The 25,260-nt window shown below is 40.8% G+C and overlaps 1 protein-coding gene across 2 annotated transcripts in view; it reads left to right on the top strand.

Annotated features, from left to right (window-relative positions):
- Nucleotides 1-25,260, top strand: part of LOC121896372 (thymocyte selection-associated high mobility group box protein TOX-like) — an 81,796-nt gene that overhangs the window by 13,872 nt on the left and 42,664 nt on the right. Inside the window, exons 2-3 of one of the 2 annotated variants that reach the window (XM_042410216.1) lie at nucleotides 15,007-15,099; nucleotides 23,227-23,286. In XM_042410216.1, coding sequence (XP_042266150.1) covers nucleotides 15,007-15,099; nucleotides 23,227-23,286 — 153 coding nt within the window. The remainder of the gene's footprint in view (nucleotides 1-15,006; nucleotides 15,100-23,226; nucleotides 23,287-25,260) is intronic. The other variant, XM_042410217.1, reaches the window with a different exon arrangement.

The raw sequence follows: 25,260 nt of genomic DNA, 5'->3' as shown, positions 1-25,260 counted from the left end.
AGAGCACAGACGAGCACTCTGCATCCCCATAGTAACGCTCACCTTGTGTGTACTCAAGAGGGAACTTATTAAGTCGCCTTTACAGATAAATAGTGAGTAAAATGTAAATTGTGGCGCCATACGGCACTTTCATAAGGTTTGACTGTGAAATGAAAAGGTTTATTAACTCTTGTCTTTAGAGCGCTAAAAGTGAAATTGCTTGTGGGAGTGTGAAACGGCTGTGCACTGAGCGTAGACATCTGACTTACTCATAACATTAGCGAGTGAGAGTTGAGAGACTGGGGCTACATAACACATGTTATTGCACTGTTTGAGAGGCCATACTTACTTTGCTTTTTAGCATCTGTCATTCGGGACTGGAGAAAATCTCTCTAAAGTCTCTTCTGGTAAAAAAAGTGGCTCCTCAAAAGGACACTAATGCACAGGGATATAGGCAAAGTGGGGGGTAGTGAAACCTCGAAAAGCACTTTTCTCCCATGTGAGAAAATTAATACATTCTAGCCTGTCCGACTGAATCAGCACTGACAGCTTGCTGCACTCTACGGCTAATTTTAGAGTTTAAAATATGAGTGAGATGACTGCACAGGCATTTTGTTGAGAGAGCAGCCAGTAAGAAACTGCGAACATTAAAGGTCCAACCGTCAATTGCATCAGCCTCTGTTGAAACAAAGCCCCCCTGCCCCCGCACTTTCCTGACATTGTGTACAGTGCATTTTGAGCTATTGAATGGGTGACATTTTTTCATTATTACGCTAGCTTCTGATAAATGGACTGACAATGTCATAGATAAATATAAGTTTTATATTGTATGGATGAGTATGCTGTTCAGGGACCTAAAGTTAGATATATGTAATCATACATATGAAATTAACTGGCAATAACAACACAAAAAATTAATATAGAAAAAAATCATTATTGAGAGGACAAAGTACACTTCTAAAATCAAAGCAAACAACAGTTAAAAAATAATGGAAAATGAGGATGTAGCTATTATTTGTGTTTACTAAATGAGATACTTATATGGAGTTAGTTATATGCATGTATGAAGACATTTACCTTTGATTTTTAGTGTTAAAAACATTGGGCATAGAAAGATTTCTTGTACTTGAGTGAGACTGTTTTTACTACTGAAGTTAGAGTTAACTTTGATAATGTAACACTGAAAGACTGCTCTTGAACTAGGTGTTAATCTTTTCACAAAACTAATGCAAGTCTTTGATCATGTTTGAAAAAAAAACGATGTGAATCTAATTTATACAGAAATAAATCTATAAAAGCTAGTTATCTTTTTTCCCAGTATTCACTGCACATTTTTATACTCTCTTGTGAGAAAACATTAACATTACAATGAGATTGTGGTTGCCAGATAACTGTCATCATAGTGCTGTAAAGGCTCAAAGTACATTTCCTGTTTGGCTATTTCAAAGAATGACTTAACCACTGCAGTATTGTCACTACAGTGAAAATGTCCCCAACCACATGTTTGACACCACAGGTCCTGTATGGTGTATTAGTAATGTGACTTGTTGGTAGTCTGTCCTCCATCTTTGCATTAACTCCACACAATGCATGTGACTGCTCGTCTTCTGTAATGCAGCTGAGGCAGCAGTCTGGGGGTACAAATGGTGTTTGCTGCTCTGTAAGGCAGCATTAGGATGTGGAAAATGTTTTTACACTCTTTGGCAAGGTGTCACCCAACATGAGAATAGTATTAATTATGTCATGACAGATGAGATACAGTCCAAGGGTGCAAAATAGGGTTTTATTTATACAAACCTTTCTCAGAGGCAGAGATGATGCTTTGTTAATTTGAATCTCATTGAGTGGAGCTAAGGAACCACTTAGACCCAGCTAGAGGTAAGAGATAGATAATTTTATGAATAAATTTAAGAAAATGCAATCCAGCTATATGAAATTATCAAGGTTAGTTAATTAGTTTAGCTGACCGTCCAAGCTAAAACCAGTTGCTTTGTTTACCTGCTGCTACAGGTAACAATATAAGAAAGTAAACCAACCTGCTCTTCTTCAACAACCACAAATGCAATTGTGATTAATGAACAAAGAAAACTGTATTTTGCCTTCCAGTTCTGGTAGTCAGATAACCTTTTAAAAAGTTGTTTTTTATTCACTCATTGCAGTTTGTCTCAGTGGGAAGATTTGACTGCATCAAAGCTGCTGCCTCAATGTTGAAAATCTAAAACAAATCACATTTTTATGATACACACAACATAAATGTGTCTTTTTATTTGTCCAGATCTTGCTACTTTGCAACATTATCATGACTGCTATTCTCACTTACGTTATCATCATATTTTTGTCAGCAACATTTGTCTTACTGCGTGCCTCCCTAGCTGTAATCTGTTAGCACTTCCCTTATTTGTTTGCAGCAGTGTCTTTCAATTAAACAACAGGGCCAGTTTCTTCAGAGATTTGGTTTTTCGAGTGACTCCCCAGAGAGGGAGGAGAGGAAATGGCTGAACACATCAGACGCATTCGCCTTCTCTGCTTAGTTACCTTGCAGGGGGAAGATGGTGATACCCATTTCCTCTGTCTAATGTGTTTGCTTTACACCCTATGCCAAGTGTCAACATGCAGCTTCTTGACAGTCATTTTTCATTTGAAGCAAGAGGCCAGGTTGAATAAACTGGGACATTGGGCTGTTTTTGCATTTTCCCTTCTTTTATTAGCCAGTTGTTGTTTTTCAAGGTGGCAAACTTCTAACATGTTTAAGGTGAAAAGTGCACCAGTCAGAGATTATTACTTAATAGCCTTTGCTGGCTGTTGATTGAGAATAAAAAGCCAATTATCATAATAGGATATGGGACATAATGACAGAATTAAATGAGTGTGACAGACACACACAATAGGCCTGCTCTGTCATCGCCTTAGCCCAGCTTGCTTATTAGAATTAATCTGGCCTGATTAAAAATGCAAATGTCTCAAAGTCATTGATGGAGTTTACATGTTTTTATAACATTTAACTGATTTAATTACATGGAAAATGAAATGGTGGGATGTGCGATTGAATTTTTTTTCGTCATCACCCTCCTGCCGTTGCCACAGAGAAATGAATATTCTCTCATGCCAGGAAGAGAAGGTAATGAGATTAGTGCTCTCTCTCTCTCTCTCTCTCTCTCTCTGTTTCTCTCTCCATCTCTGCTTTTCAGAAGCTGATGGTTTGGTTCATCGAACCAAGAAGAGCTGTTTTATTGTTATCACTGAAAACATTTTATCTTGCTCTTAGTAGCACCTACTGTATTGTGTGGGCAAAATGTAAAGAGTTTCCTCCTACAGTGTATCATTTTAAAAGACCCAAAAAAAACGATTTACAGCTTAAAAAAACATATTCTGATTCTTCCCAGTGTTATTTTACACAACTCAAACTGCAGTTTTGAATTAAGATCAAAGGTTTTAACAGACATGCTTTCACATTTTCAGTTTTATCTCCAGGAAGGGTCTTCTGCTGAAATTTAACACAGTATATGAGAGAGAAAAGTCACATTTGGATTTCATTTGTTATAACAAAACCATTGTTCAAAAATGTCCATGTGTCCCTTATATCAGTCATCTCTTCTTAAACAGTCATACAGCATATTGCACACAGTGACCTGTTTGAGTGGGGCCAGCCAGTTCCTGTTTTCTGCATTCATGCCACTAAAGGTTTCACAGTATACTCAGGCTGTGTGCACCTTGTACTGTGAACTTATTAGAAGTGCAGATTGATAGTTTTACTAGAAACATGCTTGGTGTTTTTGCACCTTTCAGCCGTGGTTGTAAAAAAAAAACAACCTGCGAGCATGCGGTGGACATCCTCTCAGGGAGGAAATTGATTTTGCTGGCTTTGTTTGTTCTAAACCGACAGGCGACATGCATTATTTGTTTTGTTTTTTTTCTTTCCTTTCAGACCAATCGTTTTATTGGTGTATTAACATGTTTTATGGCCATTATGGCTTTATAGCTGTTTCAAAAGAGTTTTATTTGAGATAGTATATTTTTTCCAATCATAAAATGTCTACAATGTGAAAGAGGAAGCATTTGGTACTGACAGAACATTTTAAAATTTGATGCATGTGAATGGGCCAGATGTTCTGTTTTGATCTTGATGTGTTGTGTCTCTGCCTCTGTTGCACCATTTCCCACCCACCTCGCCGTTCGTCATCATCGGCAGTAGGCTACAGTTATTCAACGTGTAACATGGAGATGTCAATGTCAAGCTACAAAGTGGTTTGATCACAAACCAGAGATTCTCAACACACTGTGAAAAAAGGCTTTTTTATTTAAAGACCATTTATTTTACAGCGGGAAAAAGACATACAGACCTAAAACTTTGTGTTGACAGGACAGGATCAATTCCAACTCCGCGTCTGTACATCAGCTCAATGTGTTGAAATGGAAAGAATGCTATTGATCTGTGTGCATTAGTGCTCTACAGTAACATAAGCAATGAGCGGCAGAACAAAAGAGGCACTGTGCGTCACGCTGGAGGAGAGCTGCCATAGAGAGAGGACAGTTAACTTCATGCAGTCCATTGGCATTTCATTGTTTATCGTTTTAAGTCTTAACGTATATTTGTCTTTCATAAAAGAATTTTACCCGCTCAAACGCATCTGGAACTGATTTTGGTCAGTTAAAAATATATAGGCCTAATATACTGTTTTGCCCTGCAGAAAGAAAGGTTATTAAAGTGTATTATAGGAAAGTGCTGCAAAAAATATAATACTGCTTGACACTAAAAAGCTAAGAAAGCCACTAAAGCCTGCTGTAATAGAGGTCAGGCAACGCAGTTACATCCTAGAAATCAAGTTGCTCATTTATATTTTCACGAGCTGGCCTCACTCACAACTAGATCGTCTTATTAGGCTGGAAAGCATACATCCTGCGCTGATATTTCTCCTCTTCCAACTCATATTTTCCCTCAAGGGAGAAAACACAATTACTTCATTGTACCACACAGTACAGTATATCACGTTCTGCACATTTCAGCCAGAGAAAAGAGGCAGTGTTATGTTGGGGCATATGGCATCATGATAAATATGCTTTAGAGGAAGAGAGGAGGGGTTGGAGGGTGGGGGGGGTCACTGTCAGGGCACAAATTGAATGAACTTTAGCGCAGTGATTGGATTAGTGTATTGTAAACAAAGGGTTATTTCGGTAAATATCCTAATCCTAGCGGCCTTGGATTAAAGGCAAACAAACAGAAGAAAATGAACCAAGAAATGTCTCCAGTGCTTTGTCCGAGTATTTCCACCTTATCTAATGTATCTAACATACCATATAAAGGAAATTATGTTTTAAATCTTGATGTGAAAGATGCAAAAGGAAAAAAAAAAAAGATGTCAAGGCCCCACTACCTTGGATATGAAGACAAAGATCTGTGACCACATCTGAGAGAGACAGTTAGACAGACAACGTGAGGGCCTTTTCAGTAACTGCACTGTTCAACTGTACCTATATGATGATGACAGGAAATGAGGTGATGACAAGGAAAACCCTGAGATGCCACACGGAGGGGTAAAAATAGGCCATTTGGCACGAGAGAGCAAGAGAGGGGGCGGAGGAGAATCAGAAAGAGGGGAAAACTGGTGCAGAGTGTCTTCTTTTAGGGACTTTCTTCTGCAGACCTGAGATAAGAAACTTCACTTTTTAAAGCAAGTTGTTAGATCAATTTCATTTTCACTTGTTCGTTCGTTTCGAGAGAAAGAGAAAGAGAAGGAGGAGGGGTCAGAGAGGAGTGGCAGACAATAAAAGTCCCCCCCAGTTAAACAACAAAAGAACAATGAATACGCCTCTCTTTTGAGTTTACAGTCTGCACCTCCTACACCTTGACAGTCAGAAAACTTAACCCATTACCACCTTAAATGTGTTACAAGTCCCACTTCTTACTGTAACAGTGTCAATTAGATGCACTCTAATTGTGACCCTGGAAAAACCCATGTTGGTTGTTGGGAAAAAGAGTCAACATAAGTTGTCTGACCCAGGTCCATCACACGTTGCTCTGCGCTGATTAAGATCAGGGTGCAATAGCAGACAGAGACTTTCAGACTTTCTGCTGCGGTTAGTAAACGTGACTTGCAATGCTTCTTGAACCCAAAGATGCTTCAACGTGACTGTAAAGTGCAAGTTACCACATTTAATATTCATGAGGTCACCAAACTGCAACGCCAGATATGTTGAATTTGTAAAAGCAACGTTGCAACGACGACTGTTAATGGCAGTGAAATGCAAAAAAACTGTTAAGTACATATAAAAGTGGCTTAAGGACTGTTAAAGTCACAAAATATATCTGATGGGTCAAAAGATAACGATTGGTATAGGAACGAAGAAAAACATCATTCAACTGCAAACATTTAGTTTAATTTTCTAACTTTTCTCAAATCTTTGTATTTTCTCCAAATTACTTCATATTTTAAACTTTTCTGGCCAATAAAAATTATGAAACAATCTCACATCTCTTGGATTTTGCAGCCAAAAACTGCAACCAAAAAGCTTGGGAACAACTGATATGCATGACTTTCTATACAGAACTACAGTTGCTGTCCCTGGTTTGGTGCAAAGAGAGACATCTCAATATGTCTGGTTCAAATATTCAAATAACCCACAGTCACTATCTCGTATCATACTCCACGTTTATGTCTGAATGATGTTTTGGTGCCAGTTAAGCCAGCCATCTCCAACCAGAACACTGTGTCTCAGCTAATGGTCAAGCTGGAAAACCAGTCAGAGTCTGCTCCTGGCCCTTGAGGAATGAAAAACGACGTGTCCTCAGGCCCCTGCCCATCCTCTACATATCTGCTCATTCATCTGGGCTGCTCATTAAAGGGTAATTACCTGTAATTAGTGAATCATGTCGCTTTAATGAAGACGTTGAAAGCTGTTGGAGCCAGAAAGGCTGGCCTTAATTCTGAGTGATGTTCAAGATTAGCGGCAGACAGGAATTAAATAAAGGAGGACAGATTAATAAAATATTAGCATTTCTCGCCAGTGCCGTAGGTGGCTTGTATCATGTTTATATTTCACATTAATTTTCAATTCCAGCGGCGTCAACACCTGGCTCTGGAGGGCAAGTATGTGTTACTGTATCAGAGCAGGCTAATAGGCACGATGATGATGATGTGTATGTCTAAGTATGTCTGTGTGTGTGTGGTGCTTGTGAGAATGAGTGTAATGCTTGCTCTAATGTGTGCTGTGCTGACTCTGTGTGTGTATATGTGTATGTATCAGGTATTCCTCATTTTGTGGGGACATAAATCTGTTTACACAGTCATGTTGTGGGGACTCACCTCCCTTATGTGGACAAAAAGCAAGTCCCCTTAACATAAATCTTTAATTTTAGGGTGAAGACTTGGTTTAAAGTTAAGGTTAGTTTAGGGTTATGTTAAGGTTAGGGTTAGACAAGTAGTGGTTATGGTTAAGGTTAGGATAAGTCTCCAGGAAATGAATGTAAGTCAATGTAATGTCCTCTGAAGTGATGGAAACATGACTGGGTGTGTGTGTGTGTGTGTGTAAGTGTGTGTGTGTGTGTTCCCTGGCGGCGTGGTGAGTGTTTAATCTGGCCCGGTGGCGTGCCGTTGGCCCGGCTAATCACAGTGTGTCTGTAGGAGTGCGCTGAGCCAGGGGAGCACGCCGTCGCTAACAGCGCCTGACAGACTCATTAGAGAGACCTGGCACTGAGCTAGCAAGGCACACACACATATACACACACAGTCAAAGGTACACACTCAAACACTTTGAAACACACACAGTGGGAAAGGCACTCAGGCTCAACTGCACAGACATTTGGATAAATCCAAACACTTACACGCTTATTTTTGACGTTCTTGCACATGCACACACACTCATTCATATAATCATCCATAGACGAGTGTGTGCTGTCTCTCTCTCTCTCTCTCTCTCTCTCTCTCTCTCTCTCTCTCTCTCTCCCTCCCTCTCTCTCTCTCTCTCTTTCACACACACATATAAAAACACACATACACGCTCAGTGCTCCACGTGTGAGAACAAGGCAGGCGGTGACCCCTCACAGTCGCAGCCCAAACACAGACAAGAGCCGAGAGAGCATCTGGGAAAAGAGGAGAGGGGGGGGAGTGGAGGGTGGGAAAAAACGAGAGGTGGCGCTGAGGAGGAGTGGAGTGGAGAGAAGGGAAGCAGCAACTCTTTCTCCCATTTAAATGGTGCGTTAAGACAGGCAAATGACTATCAGCAGTCAGGAGATCACATGCACGCTGTCCAAACCTTAAGAATGTGAAAAATAGTACGTCAGTGCTGTGAATATAGACCTGTGTTACAGGTACTGTAAATTTGAGATGGTTTAGAAGTCTTTCTTTGGGCAAAACATCCTTTGTCTTCCTTCAAAGTGTGAAAATTAAAGTCAAACTATTCATTTTTACAGGATTAGGTAAAATGACATTTAGTTCGACAAATTACTTTGACAAATTGCTTAAGACTTGCTTCCCTTGCACTCGCAGCGAGGTTAATTGCAGCTCAGCTGCAGCAGAGCCAAGTGGAAACATTAGGTTCGGCTGAATAACAGGTGAATGCAAAGCAGGTCAATACGTAGTCAAGTGTGGGCCTGCCAGCTGTTCACTCCCTCTGCCACAGCACAATGGTGACACACACGTTCACGCCATGCACACAGCAAATAACAGGGACAGAATTAAACATGTAAACAAACCAAGCAGCAATCTATTTGTTTTTCTATGTATTATTCTCACTTTAATTTAACTCTGTGAAGCTTTACTGGCATGATGTTTTGATCAAAAACATGTTGACAAAGCAAATACTCAAATACACAACCTATAACTCTAAAAGGATAAGACTAGTATTATTCTATATTTTTCTTATTGTGAACAAATCTCATGAAAAGACTAAAACCAACAATAAATTGATCCAATTAACAAGTATCACCTCTGTAGCCAGAGCTTGATGTTGTTTCTTTCTTGATGCCATAGACTTCCACTGATGAGCAAAAACATATTAAAAACGCATCAAACAGCCGCACCATCCTGGTGCTGTAATTACTCACCAGAGCACCAAATGTGTATTAATCCACAGCTGAAAATAGACCCCAAAATGTATTCTTGTTTGAGTAACCTGCATTAACAATTTTTTTGGCCACGTGGGGGCAAAGCAAGATGCTGTAAACACAGCATTAGTGAACTTGTTAGCAAACAGTTTACACATCCAGCAGACAAGGAGCAACATTAGCATTCATTTGAAGTTGTGTTTCTGTCTTCTGTCACTCTCCTTTTAGCTCCGTGTTGCTTTCCACCAGCTCCTGAGGGAACGATCTGGCTCTTTAGCTGCTAAATGCTCCACTGTGTTCGCCAGCAAGTCGCTAACTTTGTGTGTTGTTTGGTGGTGGGCAGTGGGTAGTGTACCGTGAGTTTTTGGTCTGGAGAGTCATGTCTAGACATTGTCAGGAGCTGCCCTTTCACACATGTAGCACACAACAGGAGATTGTCAGTGTTTGTGACATGACGCAAAGAGTGTGTTTAGTTTACAGCACATCGAAGATGGCTGACGAGACTACTGACTCATCTGTAATGATGACAGTTTTTGCGTTGATATCAATACTACATGTAGGGCGTATTTGCAATATCAGCAAAAGAGTGTAAAGCAATATACAGGCGCCAGTTTCGGTTTCATGCTAATGTCCAGTCCAGCTGATTGGGACATTTGCATTCTCACATAGATCTCATCTGGGTAATGTCTAGATGAGTTCAGGGTTGCAGTGCATGTGTGAAAGGGACTCTAGTTGTATATTCACCTGCCAATAGTGCCAGGTGTCTCTCTACCACTTTCTCTCTTCCTCTCACTTTCTCAGCCACTGTTACCCTTCACTTTCATACACTGACCTCCTTGTAGGGATTTTTAATCTACCCTGGTAGCTGTAACTGGTACAAGTTTTGCTGACAACCTTGTTTCACCTAAAAGCCAAATCAAACTGTCTTTAATTTTCTCTACCACTGTACCATGTAACAGGCCAAATCTCTCTCTCTCTCTCTCTTTCTCTCTCTTCAGAGTACAATAGCTGTTTTGCTCTCTGCTCTCCTCCATTCTCTCTCACTCCTCTCCAGCACAAGGCTATGACATTGAGGGAATGTAATGTGATGTATTGTAGTGAATAATGTATTCTGCGAGGATTGTACAGAGCGCGTTGAGCAGATGGCAGCAGGTTGATCTCGATGTGTGAGTGTGTGTGTGTGTTTAATGATGACAGTGTGTATATGTGTGGCGTGCATATGAGTGTGTGTGTGTATGTGTGTGTGTTTTCACCCAGAATGGGGGAGGGGAAGGAGGAGAAGAAGGGAGGAGGGAGGGAGGGAGGGAGGGAGAGTGGGGGTTGGTGTGTATGTGTGTCTACGTGAGCCTCCTTTGTGAGATAAAACATGCAAATGGTGGATTATTTTAATGCAGTTTTTTCTAGAGCCCCGAGCCTTAATCCCTAAAGCAGTTGAAATGAAAATAGTATATGTTTTCTTTCAAACTCTCTCCCTCCCTCTCTGATTTTTATTCCCCGATAGGAATTTACAACTACCAGCTGTCTAGGAACGGGATCCTTTACACTTTAATTTTGCCGCTCTGGTGTAGTTACAGCCAAAGACTGATGATTACATCTGTATAGCATGGCATTGACTAAAGCGAGTCGGACCTGAACTGCTCTTTTATGCACTGGAAAGACCATGGTTGTGAAATCCTTCTGATTGAATGGTGATAACAATGTTGATGGTAAGAATAGAGCTCAATGCTCAGTTTGTCATTTTGAGTGGACTGCAGATGTAAAATATGCACATTTTTAAACACTTGCACATATGCTCAAGCACGCAGGCATACTGTACTGTATATGCATGTACAACTCAAAATAGAGGCGCAGAATTGGGCTGACACTTGCAACATTTATAGCTTATTAAGAGTTTACAATATGTCTGGACAATGAAGTAAGTGAGAAATGTCATATCAACTAACCAGGTCTCACAAAAAAACACTTGTGAAATATGTGTTTTTATATTTGAAATATGATATCTCATGTGTGGAATGTAATGAAATTAATTTTCATGTCATAAACATGCAAATGCTATGCTTGACACGTGATGAATTTACATGTTTTTTCTTTTGGCTTTGTTTTTTGAGAACAAGAGAGAGGCTGGGTATGTTTTTTTCTGGGCTTTCAGAAGAAATAAGAAGAAAGAAGAACATAATCAGCGGTGGTGAAAGCACAATTAGTGCACATAAAGCATGCAAACACACAGATAAACACTTTTTCCCCAAGTATGAAGTATAAAGTTGTCCCCTATAGATGAAGGTAACAGATGGCAGAATCTATTTACATTCACTCAGGCGATGAGTTTATACACTAAAGGTTATTCTGCAGTTTCCTGCACTTAGCAGAGACATTGGCCCTGTTTACACCTAGCATGACAGTCTTGTGCATCTCGGGTGATCTGATCACAAGTGGACAGCCGTAAGTACAGGTGTGAACACACGCAAGACACATTGAGGACACATTGAGAACTGACCACCCAAACCACATTTGAGAGGTGGTCTTGATTGCATGTGGCCACATTCTTTTAGCAATGTGTTCGCGAATGGGTCACATTGAAGGACCGCCTACTCAACTGACGTCCTCTATTTTTGGCAGATTAGGCACAGGAAGTGCATTGCTGCCTCCCAGTGCATGTATCCTTCGTACCCTTGAACAAAGCATGTTCAACTTTTGTTTTTCCATTTTTCATGTGAATTAAAAAAAATAAAATCCACTCACAATTAACAGTTAACCGTTCACATCCCTTAACTCTATATTTGTCATATATATTTGTTCAGACCAGGTGCTAGAGCAAATCAATCGGACGGGCATTTGATTTTTGTGAGGGGACACAATGCATTGTATATTTGTTTATCCTGTTATCAAACAAGTTGAACACAGCTTTGGATGGAGGGTTCACAGACCTGGTCCTCCCGCTGATTAAAACAATAGTGCATCTGGTATTTGCAAACGGAAGTGATGTACATGTTTATTTGCATATAGAGTGGGGAAGTAAGATCTGATCACAAGTGGTCACTCGAGACGCATGTGGACACGCATTCTAATGCCAGGTGTGAACAGATGTATTTAGAGCTGTCCACTTGTGATCGGATCACCCAAGATGCATGTTAATGCCAGGTGTTAACAGGCTATTTGTTTTGAAATATCTATAGGCGACTGTGGTGTCACACTCACTCTGTTTGTGTAAAGAAGTAGGGGATGATAACTTCATTGCTCGCACAGTTACACCACACTGATATTGTGTTGCTTGACTTGGTCATACCAAACACTTCTGCTTATTTCTATCCTTTTCCTACCTGTTGGTTTCCTGTCTTTGGGGGCTGGTGGTGTGAAGCCCTACACTCTCTGCTCTCGGGCTCCCTTGGGCCCCTGAAGGCTCATCAGTGATGTAGCAACAAGAAAGATATTGTAGGTGGCATGTTTGGCTGCAAGGTGCACAGTCGGGTGGATGCCTGGCAACTGACCTGCAGTACTGTTATGTTACTGAGGCCACAAAAACAGCAAACATCATTTTATTGTGTCCTCCCACATAGATGCAAAAACAGACAAAAAGCCAAGAACCCTGTTATTGCTTTTTCAATGAAAATGTTTTATCAATTAATCATTATGAGAGTTGTTGTTGCATGTTAGTATTTTCTTGAAATATCAGGCCTGAAACTACGCATATGGAACAGAGAAAGAGAAGAAAGCTTGTACATCCTTGTCTTCTTCATATTAAGGACAGTAAGCATAATTGAGTAAATGTATTTAAGTATTTGAGCGAGCTGATTCAGCCTCTCTGGGATGGTTGATATTGTACTTAGGAAGAATACTGCCCAAGGCAATTCATTAGTGGTAAATAATTGAGAGGCTCGGATAGTGCTAAGGTGAAATGCCTGTTATTATTTCATGGAGTTTGTGTTCTTAGGGTTCTTCAGTTTAAGAATATTAAAAATGCACAAGCCTTCCCGCAAATTACTCACTCGAAAGATTCACAATGGGCATTAATGACTAACCATCCATCTTCCATTGTTTTCAAGCTTTGGAAAAGCTTTTCACTGCACCATTATCAATTCTATTTCTGCTTTTGGTAATGTTCTTTTATTACATGAAGGATATTATTTTACCCTCATGCGTTTTACATTTTTTACTCATTTTATTTGAGTTAATTAAGGCACATCAGCTAAAACAGCAGGATATCTTCCATTGACATTTTATTTAACTCCCATATCTGTTTCTATAACTCTAGTTTGGAAAGCTTATAGTAGATGTCCAGTCGTTCGTAGACAGTATTCCCATACCAGTGTTTTGGATTGAGCCACTTGCTCTCTCAAGAAGGGGTGTGGGAGGGTGTAATGGAGCTGTCAAGCAGGCAAACAGCAGGCCAGTATGGCGCTATATAGCAAGGGCTTATGTTATACATAGATTACACACCAGCAGTCCTGAGATCTCACTGGCAAACAAATCTGCCTCATGTCAGTGATGAGTGCACCTACATCTGTTTATGTAACCTCAGACAGGGTTTTGCAAATGTAATTTGTTAACGTGAACTTGCATTCGGCTAAGTTTGTATCTGCTGAAGCTTTTCGTCGAAGCCCCATAGGTTTTTACCTCTGTCTTTTATTTATATCTGTGCGTGCCTCAGTTAAGATGTTATCTGTTAAAAATTGTCACCTTGATATGTTGGTTTTCCGGTGATGCAACCTAAAGGCCACTGAGGTTTTATTTAACATCTTATACACCCACACCACACCACGTGACAACCTAGAAATGTGGGAGCATCTGACTGTCTGATCAGTTATTCACAACACTGTATGTGCTATAATAGCATGATGTGTTTAGTAAGTGGTCTGTGGTTGGGGCACAAGAGGTGTTTGTCCTAAGCAAGTCAGTTATATATAATTGTGTACTGTTTTGTAAGATGCTGACACTTGTGGTTGGACAGTGTTTTTAGCCTTGCTTGTGGCATAACTCTAGGGGCGACAATGCGAGTAGGTTGATCCATCTCTCTTTTGTCAAGACTGAATATTAGATGGAATGACACTTGCAAAGATATTCATATTTCCCAGAGGATGAATCCTAATGACTTTGGTGATTCTCTGACTTATCATCTAGTGCCACCAGCACATCAAAAGTTCCACTTCTCCAACACTTCAGTTGACGACGAGATACCTCAAAGTTAATGAGCAAATTGCAGTCAGCCTCAGCCTATGAGATGTCCTAAAGTTGCTTCTGTTCAGAGAATGAACCCTTTTAATCTACAGTAGGTGAAAACACAGCCATTGCAAACTAATTTTTGCCCCACATGTTGACCTCTGGTGTGTAATGAGCATTGCAGCCTCATGCTAATGTGGCTATAGACCAGTAGTCTTGTTTCACTTAATATTACCATGTTATGTCCCCTTGATTACACAAGCTGATATTTGCAGGTCATATTTATAATTTACGTTGTATTAGATTACTCACACAGTTGTTCATAATCGGAGGATCGCTGTGAGTTGTATATACTGTACATGGAGACGGTGTAAATCCACTCATTGCTCCATGATACTCCTTTAGTCTCTAGATCCTTGGCTCAGTGCCAGCACTCAGCCCCACTGTCTTGTAGGGGGTTTGTGTATATGCTTGTCAGTGTGTGTAAAAGAGTAGGGAGGTGGGCATGGGGAGGAGGCGTGTTCAGGGTGGAGGGGATGTCAGCTCATTAACCTCCATTCTTCCCCTAGCACGCTGCTGCGTAGAGTCACTGTGTAAGTCTCATGTCATTACTCCTCCCCCTGCACGCGTGTGTTGGGAAGAGCAGAGCAACCGGAGCAAGGGAGGAGGAGGGAAAGGTTCACAAGGGAGGGGGGGCCCTTGACATGTTCCTTTACAAATGCCCTGCTTGTACCTCGCAAACTAAAGCCCCGCCATCTCGTTTCCTTCCCCACTTTTGTCTTCTCTGTCTCTCTTCTCTTTCTCTCCCTGCTGTGTCTCTCTCTAACCACAGGCCCGGTACAGTGTGGGTGAACGAGGGGTTAGGCTCCATACTGCCCCCCCTCCAGGCATCAATCCAGCTAGGAAAAGACTGCCCACTGCAGTGGTGAGACACAGTAGCTAAGCCCCCAGTTCTGTTTGTGCTGGTCAATTTATTTGGAAAGATGTACCTCAAGGTACTGACCTGGGCCCGATGATATTGTGGAGGCTCCAAACAGGGAATATCTAAAGTTGTAATGAAATTTCTGATCACGGCCAGACATTTAGATAAACTCATAAAATCCCCAACAAGAACACACACATGCACAGATGGTACATGCTGTGTACACACATGTGGGAGTATACTAGAAAAAGTTGCACCACATAGTGCTATATATATATTGCATATTTTTGCATTCAAAAAAAGGACACTTACCGGAATTTACAGATGATGTTGGGAGTTATGCTTCTTAATTGCAGCAGCATATGTGTGAAAACATGCAAAGGTGCGAAATACGCCTCTGTAGCTGTTACAGTCGGGTCACACTGTGTGGGCATCCATAGAAACAAATTAAGTCTGAATCTGAAAGCACCTTTGACATCTTTAGAGTTAATCTTTAACAACATTTTTAATTAATGATTAAAAATGTATCATTTATTTTAATGCTCAACATATGACACATAGATCTTTCTTTAGGCAGCCTGCAATCTGAATAAGATGTTGCAATATTATTCCCTGTTAATTTCATATCTTTTTTTAAAACTGCACTGATAATCTGTTATTGCAGGTAATGATAGAGCATAATTTCCTGTTTAGTAAAGTGTTTTAGTGTTAATATCTGTGCAGAAATTACTGGTGATATAATTATTTTCTGTTTGAAAGTGAACACACTGAAACCAGATTATCATAACAGTCATGCAAACAATCACAAAACATCTTTCACACCTTCTATATCTGTATGAATGTCCTATGCTGCATGTTTAAGTCCATGCTGTGTTGGTGCAAGAGCCATGTTGTTGCATGGAGATCCAATGGAAATAGATAGTTTCTTATGCTCGTAATAATTTATTTTTGTCACTGCCAGAACAGTCAAACTTCAGCTTTTTTTCTTCTTCTTCTCCCTTTGCTTTTTCATACTTTATTCTGTGCAGAGGCAAGAGAGCAGTAGATTGCAATAAGATAACCAATTATATGCTAGAGGAAACCAGACTTTTTTTTCCTGCTGCAGTTATCTGATGCTGCGGTGAGCAAAGGCAAAGGGCTGGGGTAATGTGACATTCACATTGCCCTTTATCTTCTCTCATCGCTGTTTACCCCAGTCAGTTAAAAGTGGCTTGTGCTCTGCATCCTCTCCTGCTGCCAGAGAAACCTCACTGACATAGATGCACTTACATGCACGTACTGTACAGACGCACATATTGTACACACAAAGTGCAAATACACACACACGTTCTCACCCCAGACAGTCTAAGTGTCAGGTAGACTGGTGGGATAACTACTTTCCTCCTAGTAGCGACCATGTTGTTAAGTATAGCACTATTACACCTGCTGGGGCTAGCTGCTAATTGCATGTGATGCTACTGTGCTGGATGCTAAGAAGGTGTTTCCCAGCACTGGTTAGCAGGCAGGCCGTTGAAGGCCACCGCGGCAGGATGAGGGAGGCTGTGTGGGTGGCACTTTGGTCTGACTTTTTTTTTTTCTGTTATACCTTTGCACATGTGTTCGCACGTGGCGCACTCCATGGTTGTGACCTCTTTTGCACTCTACTCTATTTACTGCACAGACTGATTATACTGAAGATATACAATCGAGCCATGTTGACATACCTGTACCTCTTTGAGAGACAGTGCAGCCATGTTTCATTCAAAGAGGCTAATGGGCAAACAAACTTTGACCTAAAGCTGCACTCAGGTTTTTATACAAAAGTACATCTGACTATTGAACTTAAATAAATTTTAAAAATGTGGATGCAATAACTGAGATGTTTGCCTCAGTAAAATCCAAATCATCACATATAATGGATAGAAATTAAAAGTGAAATACTTTGTCGCCTCGAAAGCAGTGACACAGTGATACTGTAGATATTTTCCATCTGGCATATTTTTGTATGAAACAATCACAGACTCTGTAGGTTGGTAAACATGAGCCAGCTGTGTGCTGTTTACTGACACCATGTTGTCTGATTCCTGAGTTTCTAATTTTCAAACCCTTTCTTGTTATTGCCATTTGGAGCCACATTATTCATTTTAAGCTTAAATTGTACACAGCATCCTGCATTAATAATGTTTTGGCTGTTTGCTTTGCTTTGAGGCCCTCCATTTGGAACATGAATCATATCATTCACAGAAATTAAATAATTGCTTAAGGAAATTATTTTGAGTTTAAAATGATAGATAAGTCAAAAATTAAACGAGACAGAGAAAAATTATAAACATTCTTAAAGTTATGGACCTGTGATTTCTGCTAAAACAGTTTGAGCTGTCATGCGCTGCCATCAGCATCTAGATTTATCCTGTTGTGAACTCATTAACTCACAGTGAACCTGAGTTCACAGTGGAAACAAAACCTTATTTAGCACCACCCCACCTGGCCTCCCTCCCTCTACACACACACACACACACACACACACACACACACACACACACACACACACAAACACACACATACACACAAACACACTACCTTTCTCCTCAATCTCCCCTCCCATCTCTCACCATCTCTGCTGTTGACTGTTCGTTCTATTTTGTGGTTGCTTCACTGCAACAGAAACTGGATGAATGAGAGCTGCAGCCTGCCTTTTTTTATTTTTACACATCACAAGGTATAGGTGGAGTCGGAAGCGGTTGGAACCTGTATTATGTCTTTTGTGAAAAAGCTTTTTTCAAGCTGTTTCTGATGGGAAGGGCGCTGTGTGTTTGTGTATTGTTTCTCTGTGGAATGCTTTAGACCTAATCATAGCAAACAGAGCTGATGCTCGTTAGATCTGAGCTGATGGATCACAAGATAAACTGACCACAAAACAAAATATTTCTTTAAGAGCATCAGCAATCAGAGAGGTAATAAAGTTTGTCTTTTAACACTTTTGAAACAATCCTTTAAGGGAATGCAACATGCAACAAACTAAATACTTTCTAGAGTGGCACAAGGCCAGTGAATTCCATCAAAATCCCACTGCAAGGTCCGGAGAGCTACTCCGTATATCTTGTTGACATCCGATCAGACTGTATATATGGTCCGCTGACCGGAGCACAGCATATCCAGATAAACATAGCCTGAGTTTTGCATATGAAAATGAACTATGCAGCTGATAAAGGTGAGGATACATAAGATGCCGGGCGTTGGTGGATGTGACCCCAGTGCTGCTGCAGTTGAGTGTGCAAGCACGTGCATGCGTATTGCGTGTGTGTGTGTGTATTGTGTGTCGGATCAAACTCTCACACCCAGGAAGAGGCCCTGTTTCCCTTATCTAACGACAACAGAGCATGTGTCGCCATGGCCACAGGCTGCGCTTTTTATGGGCTTTGTGTGTGTGTGTGTGTGTGTGTGTGTGTGTGTGTGTCTGTTTGTGTGTATGTGTGCGTGTGTCAGTGTGTGTGCCATGTTCATTGTTTGCCCATGTTCATTGTTTGCTTGGGGCGTGGTGCAACACCAGAATTGTTACTATAGTCACTCTCTTTCTCTCTCCTCCTCCCATGCAACTCTGAAAATCTATCCACCACTGCCTCGTTTCATTCTTTCTTTCGTTTTTTCTTTCTCTTTTTCTTTCTCTCTGTCTCTTTTTGCCTCTCATCCCCTTTGTTTTTTCACTCTTCCCCTGTTTTAAAGTGCGCGTATATGTGTTTGCGTGCACACAAGTGTGTCTGTCTGTCTGTCTGTCTCATCCTCTCGTCTGGCTTTGAACCAGCAGTGACAAGTTGGGCAACATAAAAATTCAGTGGCACATTGTCTCAGGTTGGGGTTTGTTAGGTCTCTCCTACAGCTTAATTGAACAGAGGAAGAAGGAGAGAGAGATGTAAAAAAAAAGGAGAAATAAAGAGAAGAGGGGGAAGATGAGGAAGAAGGGTGCTCAAACAGGCATACATATTGCATGAGTCCCCCCCCCCCCCACCACCACCACCACCACCACCACCACCACACCCCTTTCTTCACAGAATGGCTGTGTACTGTTCTGGGCTTATTAATTCCGCTCGGTGAGAGAATTATTTTTAGAGACTTGGTGTACTGGCAAAGGCTTTTAAAGTCACAAGTATTACACATTCTGCTTATAGATTCTCTTTTATAAATTGAAAAGTTCTAAAAGTTTGTTGTGGTTGGTTAGTTAAGTGTGATACTGTATTTTTTTTTACACTTTTACAATGATCTACTTTAATGTAGATTGGGTTAAAACTAAAATTCTACTCAGCTACATGCACTGCCCTGTTGTACATGATATGGCAGTAAAGTCTGGTGGTGGAAGATATAATGAAATCATTTACTTAACTAAAGGAAGCACTGTTACACCCTTTCTGAATATTATATTATAATTGGATTATTATGCATTTAGTTATAAGCAGGATGTTAATGTTGCAGCTGGTCAGTGTGGCTTTTAAACTACTTTATACTATTGAGTAATTAACAATGCATCATGTTTTATGATCATATACAGTATATTGTATGTAAAACCTTAATCAGCAGTAAAATAACTATAGCTGTTAAAAGTAGTGATGTAAAAAGTACAACATTCCCCTTTGAAATGTAGAGGAAATGCACAGCAAAGTAGAACTGTGTTTTCTCCGGTTTTTTAAGTTTTTTTCTTCCAAGATAATTGTTTTTTTAGCTTTCAAAATGAATTTTTTTTTTTTAAATTGTGGGTCATTTTTCTCTCTAATGACTGGACAGTTATGGCATTACACATGCACACACGCACTTCATCTCTGCCCCACCCCCTTCACAAACAGATGTTGCCTAGAAGGCTTTATGAGGAGCTTATATGAATTGTCCATCAATCAAAAACAATCTTCAGTGGAGTCGGTAATTTCGGCTCCAATCCTGCCATCCACTGTCTCACCGATGCACTCCAAGATGAAAAGATCCCAGCATTGTGTTGCACCATTAGCACTGTGTAAATATTACATGTTTTCCCTGGATATGCTAGTTAGCATTACTTCCACCTTGTGGCTTCATTATTTTTGAAACACTCAGCTTTGTCGATGATTGCGAGGGATGACCTAGTTCTGGGACTCCCTCTCTCTGTCTCTCTCTCTTTTACTGTCTTTACTTTCTCACTTTTCTTCCTCATTTACTCATTCTCTGTGTCTTTTTCATTCTCTCTCTACCTTTCCACCTCATTTTCTTCTCACACCGAATATGTCTCCCTCTTTCTTTGTCATTTATTCATTATCTTTCTCCATTTACTGCCTCAGCATTGCCTTCATCCTTCTAGTCTGTCTCTTTTCTTCTTCCCTGTTACTCTTATCCTCCTTCTCTCTCATGTATGCATTCTTTATTTCTCAGTTTGTCTCTCTTTTCCGCAGCCTATTATTATTTTTCTCTATTCTCACATCCCCCCTTCTCTCTCTCTCTGCCCTTCCCTGCCTCTCTATCCTTCTTCTCCACGTTTTTATTCCTCTCTCCCAGCACCACGTGTGTCATGGAGGGAAACATCGCGAGCAGTGGTCCCTGCTGAACAATTACCATGCAAAGCAATCCAAATAGAGATGTTTGCCGAAAACAACATGTGTGTAATTACTGCTTAATGAGGCCCTTGTCTCAGGCAGAATGCCCAATTAGACTGCCGATGAGAAAGCGATGCCAAGGCCCACTGAAGAAAGACAGGGAAGAGGGGGAAAGAGGGTAAGGGGGGAGATAGAGAAGTAAAGGGAGGTTGTAACAAGGAGAGAGATGGGGACGATGAGAGCATAAGGCAAAGTGAAGAGAGGAGGGAGAAAGAAGCAAGGAGGGAAAATAGATGGGGAAAGAAGTGAAAAAGAGTGAATGAGAAAGAGAGAGAGTGAGAGAAAAGAAGAAGAGGGAGAAAATGAAAGGAAGGGGAACAACAGAGAAAGAGAAGATGATTTCTGCAGTAAATGTGGAGTAATGGCAGAGCTGATAGCATTGAGCCGAGGATAAATTGGCATTTTAAGTGGTAGAGCGTGGCAGTGCAAAGGAGAGCTATCGAGAGAAGAGCAGGGGGAAACAGCTTTACATTGCAATATAGGGGCAGCCATGTTGCAGCACAAAATGGCTGACCTTTCTAGGCTGTCTTTGGCCTTTTTGGTGAATATTATATTGCAGATGTAATTTGTGGAAATGAGAATTGTCTGACTTAATTTTCTTCCTTTGGAGCTGAAAGAAACCCAATAAGGCTTTACACTCGAAGAATTCAGTTTTCAAAATGAGCTGAAATACAAGATCTGGCAGTGTTTTGTGGTTAAAAATGGTGTTATTCATTGACTGTGTTCTCTTTTCACTCGAGAGAATCTTATCCTAAAGAACCTCTCAGAATGGCTTTACGTCACCAGTGATATCGAAGTGGATTTCAATGGAATGAAATTGCTCAGTTAGGCGAGGACAAGAGGCTTTCATGTGAGGAAAGAAAGAGTTTATTGCAGAAATGTCACCATGGTCAACATCACTTTGACCCTCTCCGTGAGCTACAGTCACTTCTCTATCACTAGTCAGGTGATAGACGCCACCGTGCTTCATTAAGCAAAGTAGCGTCTTTATCTCCAGCATGTAGCACCGAACAATTAGTCAGCATTCACTTGAAATAAACGTTGCAGTTTTCACTGCTAGTGCATTGGCGTTTAGATTAATCATGTGAGTGAATGAGGCTTAAATGCAGCGTATATGCAGCACTTGTCTCAGTTTTGTGTTTGCGTATGTGGTTGAATGTAAATGTAATCATTAGAATAACCAAGTGAATCCTCACAAGGGCTTCCATGATATGCATCGTTAACCAACCATTGCCCTGAGGCAGGCGTTCATTCCCCCAGCCTTTCTCCTGCAATAATGTACAGTAATTTCTCTTTCTCACCACTCACATGCTCATTTAGCTACTTCGACTTTCCTGTCTACCAGTCTAGATATTAGATTTCACCCCCAGGAATTCTGCCCATTTCCGTCCATTAGTCTACCTAGTTGGGCATTGTTTTAAGCAGGTATATCTTATGATCCATTTGTGTTCACTCATATCCAGCATGTGTTTATCTTTCAAGCCTTTTGGTAGCTTTTTCTGTAGGCACCGAGCAGACTACCCCAAATGAAACGGGCCCCCCGTATCTTCAGATCTGAGGAATTTGACATGGAATGCTGTCTAGTTTGATCATGTTGTCTCTGCTGTCTGTTCCCGAGTCTTTTGCGCATTTATATTACAAAGAGTGACCTCAGTCAACAAACAAAAAGGGGGCTTTATTTGACACGTTGGGTTGCTTTGTGTGTGTGTGTTCATGAGCGTTATTATCTAGTCCAGTCAAGGTTTGTTCCATTTGCTGCAAGCGTGTTATGACAAAGCTTGATGCCTTTGGAAGCCAAGGGCATTTCACAATACGGCGCTTCTTAACATTGTAGCAGTTTCTCAGTCACCTTGACACTGCACAGGTTCAGTTACTGAGCTGTTTGTTGGGCAGAATCTCATTTTCTCTGCAGCTAAAAACAGAATGTGTGTTGCTTTTTTCTTCATTGGTAACCCACTCACAACTGATCTTCAGGAATTCTTCAGGGATTTAGTTCCCCAACACATTAGACGTAAGAGCTAGCATGTTGCATGTTGTGCTCAACTGGTGACCCGGTGTTGTTTCCCAGCACCTTTGAGGGTCAGGGGTCATTTGTTGTTATGTGAGTCCTAACCCTGTGTCAAACAGTGTTTTGGCACCTGCAGCAAGTGATCTTTCAATGCCTGATTAGCTCAATGTTGAAGACACAGCATGCCTTCATAGTACAGCACACACACACACACACACGCTTTACTACTGTATGCACTCATAGATTCATTCACAGTCATTCTCTCTCACACACAGCAGAGCCCACAGGGAAAAGCCCATCTCTCGTCACTGTGCTCATGTAGCCTAATTACCGGCCCGCTGACGAACAGTAATTACCCACGCTGCCATGCCACCACGAGGTTTAACCAAAGTGACAAAGTCATTAGTCTCACACTTCAGGCCACCCGTAAAGAGCTTTTCCTCTTCGCACCTCCTCCCTGGCCCCCAATTTCTTTTCTTCAAAACTCCTCTTGCATAAAATGTTTATTTCTCTTTCTGTTTCTTTCCACAGTTTGATGGTGACAACATGTACATGAATGACAATAACCAAGAGTTTCGGTCGCCAAACCAGGTAAGACAGCCCACTTCTATTCCCATAAACACCACAAACTTGTATGAATAAATGTATGACGAACTGTTGTATTTTTAGCTTCAGGATTGTAGGCATCAGAATTTAACAAGAAGAGTTTATAGCATCATATGTTCTGGTAAATGTTGGGAAAAATTGAATGTATGTATTTGTCAGTAAAGGTGCTCATTAACTGAAGACAGGGTTGGTTATAAATGGAGACAGTTTTTGGAAAATTTTACAAGCTAGTGTGAGTGGAAAACCCAAGTCACAGTGGTGTATGGTCACTTTAAAACAGTTAATAACACTTTAACTGTCATTATTAACTGTTGTGGGTATGACATGTCTAAATTATCTCAGCCTCAGTGGTAAACTAAAATCAGTGAAAATCTGAAAATTTAGCCTGCTTCAAAGTCGTCTTGTCTTTGTTCGCATCAGCTTGGTGTTAAGTTTGAAGACAAGACACATATTAACAAAATCATAACAACTAAATTATCATTTGTAACCAGTCTTTTTGCTGCAGTGACTGTGGATGCGTGTGAACTGGACTGGATATTGGAGATAATCTAATTTCTTATGTCTCCAGCAGAAATAATTCCATAATCACTGTCATAACCGGCCAACAGTCACTAGAAATGAGTCAGTCGGAAGTCTTTAGATTTACATACCAGAAGACACAACTGTAAGGCAAATAAATTCACATCATTCAAAAGGTGTTTTCTGATCTGATTAACAATCCTCTGAGGCTGTTTATCTTACTGCCTCGCCCCACATGGGTTGTGGTCGGACTGATGGAAACAGAACCCTTTTTTTTAAAATGTTTCAGTCTCACAAGTCCACAGAATAACTCAGTATGCTAGAATCACTTTTCAAACAGTTTTTGGCTCTTGCTTCACAGCGTCTGTTCCAGTTTTGAGACCCAACAAGGTGGATCTCAGCTGTCGTATGGGGTACATGTAGAAATGGGCTTCTTGTTAGATAATTTGATCTCTCAAGATCTCAAGTACAACTTGGAAAATAATGTAGATAATATGACATGAGGAAAAAGTGGTGTCTTTTCTAAGGTCTCATGTTGGAGATTTCTCCAAAAATCTAAAAAGCAGCAACAAATTGATCAGATTCAAATATCAGTAAATCAGGGATCACTATGGGTAGCCTTGGATCCCTGATCGGAGGCATCTATGAGTTTGTCCCACTCTTACTAAGTAGGAAAAAACATTTAATTCCTCATAAGTCAAAGTATCTCTTTAACCTCCACAAAACATATGCCATTTGATAGATGATTTTATCCAAAGTACATATCATACGTCTTTAACATCAGAGGGATTAAACCATAAACTCTGACAGTGTTAGTGCCATGTCGACCCACTGAGATAGACAGGTCACTCGCAGTTAGACTAGCAGCAACATTTCACCATCCCAGAGCTCATTGAAACTCAGGTCCCAGTCAGGAACAGTGTCACACAGTCAGTGAGTTAGACAGGCGCGGTGCTGAGTGCTCCCAGCTGGTACATGGCAACACATGGCTGGACATATGGCAGAATTTGGAGATCCAGGATTTGTTGATCCAGCAGCGAGGCCTTCATGTTCTGACAAAACACGACGAGGTGGAGCCTTCTCGTCAATTAGCACCTCGCCAAATACTGTTACTGTCAGAGAGTCATGGGACAAGGCCAGGAGGCTGAAGGCGCCGGGGCACGCGCACACACTCACACACAAAGCCACACACATATATATTGTAATAGGAAGTGACACATTCTCTGACACAGTTTTATTCATAAGTCATAAGCACAAGAAGACATCCTGTTTCATTCACATACTGTCCAAACACACACGTGTGTTTACACTCCTATACTTGTGAGGACTCACGTTGGCATAATGCGCTCGATAGCTCCCGACAGTAACCTTCACCATCATGACTACATAACCCCAACCTTGAAATTAGAGGGTAATTTCACCCAAATTACAAAAAAAACC

Source organism: Thunnus maccoyii, chromosome 4, assembly GCF_910596095.1.
Source record: "Thunnus maccoyii chromosome 4, fThuMac1.1, whole genome shotgun sequence".
In the NCBI taxonomy this organism is placed as follows: domain Eukaryota; kingdom Metazoa; phylum Chordata; class Actinopteri; order Scombriformes; family Scombridae; genus Thunnus; species Thunnus maccoyii.
Note: the sequence above shows the minus strand (reverse complement) of the source record. Positions and strands in the feature narration are given on the sequence as shown.